This window comes from Laccaria bicolor, genomic scaffold (assembly GCF_000143565.1).
Source record: "Laccaria bicolor S238N-H82 LACBIscaffold_230 genomic scaffold, whole genome shotgun sequence".
NCBI classification, from domain to species: Eukaryota; Fungi; Basidiomycota; class Agaricomycetes; order Agaricales; family Hydnangiaceae; genus Laccaria; species Laccaria bicolor.
In genome coordinates, this window is record NW_001890088.1 from 8,114 (window position 1) to 10,918 (window position 2,805).

Sequence of the window (2,805 nt, forward strand, 5' to 3'; positions counted from 1 at the left end):
AATTTCGACCTTCTATGCAACAATAACTACATTTCAAGTTCAACGACGTCGCGCGGGTGGTAACAATGGTTTAGCGAGGGATGGCGATGACGTGGATTTGAGAGGATGATGGCTGAACGGACGAAACGTCGACAAGAGGGTTGACTGACATTGGGTAAGTGATCTACAACTCCATTGACATCGTTCCTGCTCACCTGGCTTTCCAAACAAGTCACGGCGACCCCCCTAGACCGCAAGAAAGGACTTCTACGACACTACTCCGAGGTTTCGACGGCGAGGCAGTGCGGGGACGTGGGCGTTGGACAACGGCATAACGATGCGTTCAAAGTGGATGGGCAGCAGAGCGGAAAGGTCTGCTTTCACGTTCAGTAAGTAGTCTCCCGCACCATTCGACTACTGAAACTCACGAACGTCACTTACAAAGGTGTCGAGCTTTCGCTTCAACGTACGTTCATGGCCCGAACCACCTTCCCAACTTTCAGTCCACGATCGCACGTTCTTCCGGGCCAATACTCGACCTCAGCGGAAGTCTTTAGTGGCGCAGAAGAAAGGGTTCCTGGGGGTTGATGAGGACTGTCGGATGCCTCCAACGTGGGCGCATACATTGACCAAGAACTCCCGGCTAGTAAGTCATCTTGTTGATGTGCGGGTTAAACGACGATACTGACCTGACCTCGAGATCGTCCAATAGGGTCCTGAATTGACGAGCACGTATATCAGCAAAGGGGGAGGTGAAGCAGAGGGGGGGCGACATCCAAGATGACTTTAACGACTGCGGAGGACCGTCAGCGACGACAAGACACATTGTGAACCGAGAGGGCTTACTGATCGGGGACGAGCAAGATGGAATGAAGTGCATCGACGTCGAAAAGAAGGAGGGGGAGGAGAGCGTAGTAATTCAGTGTGGACGCACACATTGACGAAGAATCATCCACCCAACTATAAATGTCACGTAAGTCATTTTCGTTGATGTGTGGGTTAAAGACGACACTGACTTAATACAGAGAACATCCAGCAGAGTCCTGAAACGATGCGCGAGCGTATCAGAACAGCGGGGAGGTGAAGCAGATGGGGAGACTCACCCTAGGCGGCTTCGCGGACGACGTTAACGGCTGCGGAGGACAATCAGAGACAACAAAACGCAATGTGAACAAAAAGGGCTTACCTATCGGGGACGCTGATGACGAGCAAGATGGAGCGAAAGCTGTTGACGTTGAGAGGGAGGAGGAGGAGGAGAGGGTAGTAAGGTAAACGGCGGATTGGAATCCTATCGAAAGCAGAGCTAACGCAGCCCTTTTATACATCCGGGAGGTAGCCGAGAGTACATACGCGTGACCACTGTAGCCGGTGGAACGGGCACAAGTGCCTCCGACGATGCAGATGCGTGGTGAAGTGGTGGTAATTTCAAGAGGCATCTGATCCTCCGATCCCGACCGTTGTTCCCACAGCATGAGGGTACCACCCTCATACCATATTAGGGAATCTCGCACGATGCGGCTTTATTCTATGAAATCAAAATGGTATCAGTACTGCATTCACCCTCGTCCGAATCTCCAGACACGTCCTTGCTTCGGAAAATGGTCGAATAAGTTTGTGAAACCACATTCTCTCTCTTCGGACAATTCTACTCTGCAGTCATCCACCCCTTAATGATATGCCACCCCCATTTGATACACTTTTGACTAGTCAATATCTCACTCAATACTAGACCGATTTTTATGAAACAAGTTGTAACAAGTAGTACAAACTCATATCTACCACCGTACATAATTTGGATGCAATTGAGGCAGAATTGGCAAAGCTGTGGAGCATACAAAATGGACTGTTTTTCAGAAATAGCCAAATACAGTCACACCCCTCAATGATACACCCATAATCTTAATTTTTCTTTGTGAAATGTGGGTGAAACATTCTGAAATTTGGTACAGTGATAGACAGGAATTTATCTGAGATTTTTATGTAGTTTTTGTAGAGAAAGGTTGTGCTCAAATCTGTTGAAGCTAATTTCTCATTTTGGGTGTATCATTAGCAGGTGGATGACTGTACCTCCTTGTTCAATCAAATTGATTAAAATACTCCTACTGACAATATTGCTCCCCTTCATGATCTCTCGTTCTTCGCAACTCCAAGAGTTCTGTGAAAAAATCACTCTAGGTGAAGGGGAAGGAACAAGACTAGGCATTCCAGATGATAGACAAGGGCTAGCACCATGACTGATGTGCACTATGCAAACCCGTTGTAAGCTGTAAGTTGTATCTTCTATCTTACTTCCCAGAATCCCAATGAGCGAGGTAGAGGCCGAGGGAGAAAAATACCAATCCTTTGTCATTTTATCATTAAATTCTAATCCCATCTATTCAACTACCAATGCCGTCAATTCACCACCCACCATCTTTTTTTCGCAGTGTTGCTACCAACTCAAATGTCTTTCTTTGAAATTGTCTTCCCATATATTATCCTCGCTTCTTCTTCAAGAATTAGCACAATTTACATTACCTTTGATTTGATGTAGTTTTGTGAATACTATGAATAGGTGATATCCTGTGGTACACAAGCCTTGGACTCAAAATCAACGCTCAAACACTTGTGCAGCGGAGTTGATGGGAATGCTAGATGCCGCTGACATGCCATCCTTTGGATATCACTGCTTGTGCTTTGTCATAAATGGATCTGATGGCCAGAATCAGTGGATCTGACACCTCTTGGGTAATTTGGCTGTCTACATGCTACTTGCTGACTAATCTCCTTGTCATGTGCCTCCTTGGGAGGAGTGCCCTATCTCCTATTCCATCTGCCCCCCTCCGT

General features: G+C 46.9%; 2 protein-coding genes across 2 annotated transcripts; one reads left to right on the top strand and one right to left on the bottom strand.

Annotated features, from left to right (window-relative positions):
- Nucleotides 1-316: 316 nt before the first annotated feature.
- Nucleotides 317-567, top strand: LACBIDRAFT_302996 (uncharacterized protein; the record flags this gene model as incomplete). The annotated part of the gene is made up of 2 exons (XM_001890932.1): nucleotides 317-368; nucleotides 425-567. The coding sequence occupies 2 exons, from the start codon at nucleotides 317-319 to the stop codon at nucleotides 565-567; spliced, it is 195 nt and encodes a 64-aa protein (XP_001890967.1).
- A 55-nt stretch (nucleotides 568-622) lies between these two features.
- On the bottom strand, nucleotides 623-1,451 carry LACBIDRAFT_336009 (uncharacterized protein; the record flags this gene model as incomplete). The annotated part of the gene is made up of 4 exons (XM_001890935.1): nucleotides 623-695; nucleotides 826-939; nucleotides 1,166-1,267; nucleotides 1,330-1,451. 4 exons carry the CDS (start codon nucleotides 1,449-1,451, stop codon nucleotides 623-625), a joined length of 411 nt encoding a protein of 136 aa, XP_001890970.1.
- Between the last annotated feature and the right edge of the window lie 1,354 nt (nucleotides 1,452-2,805).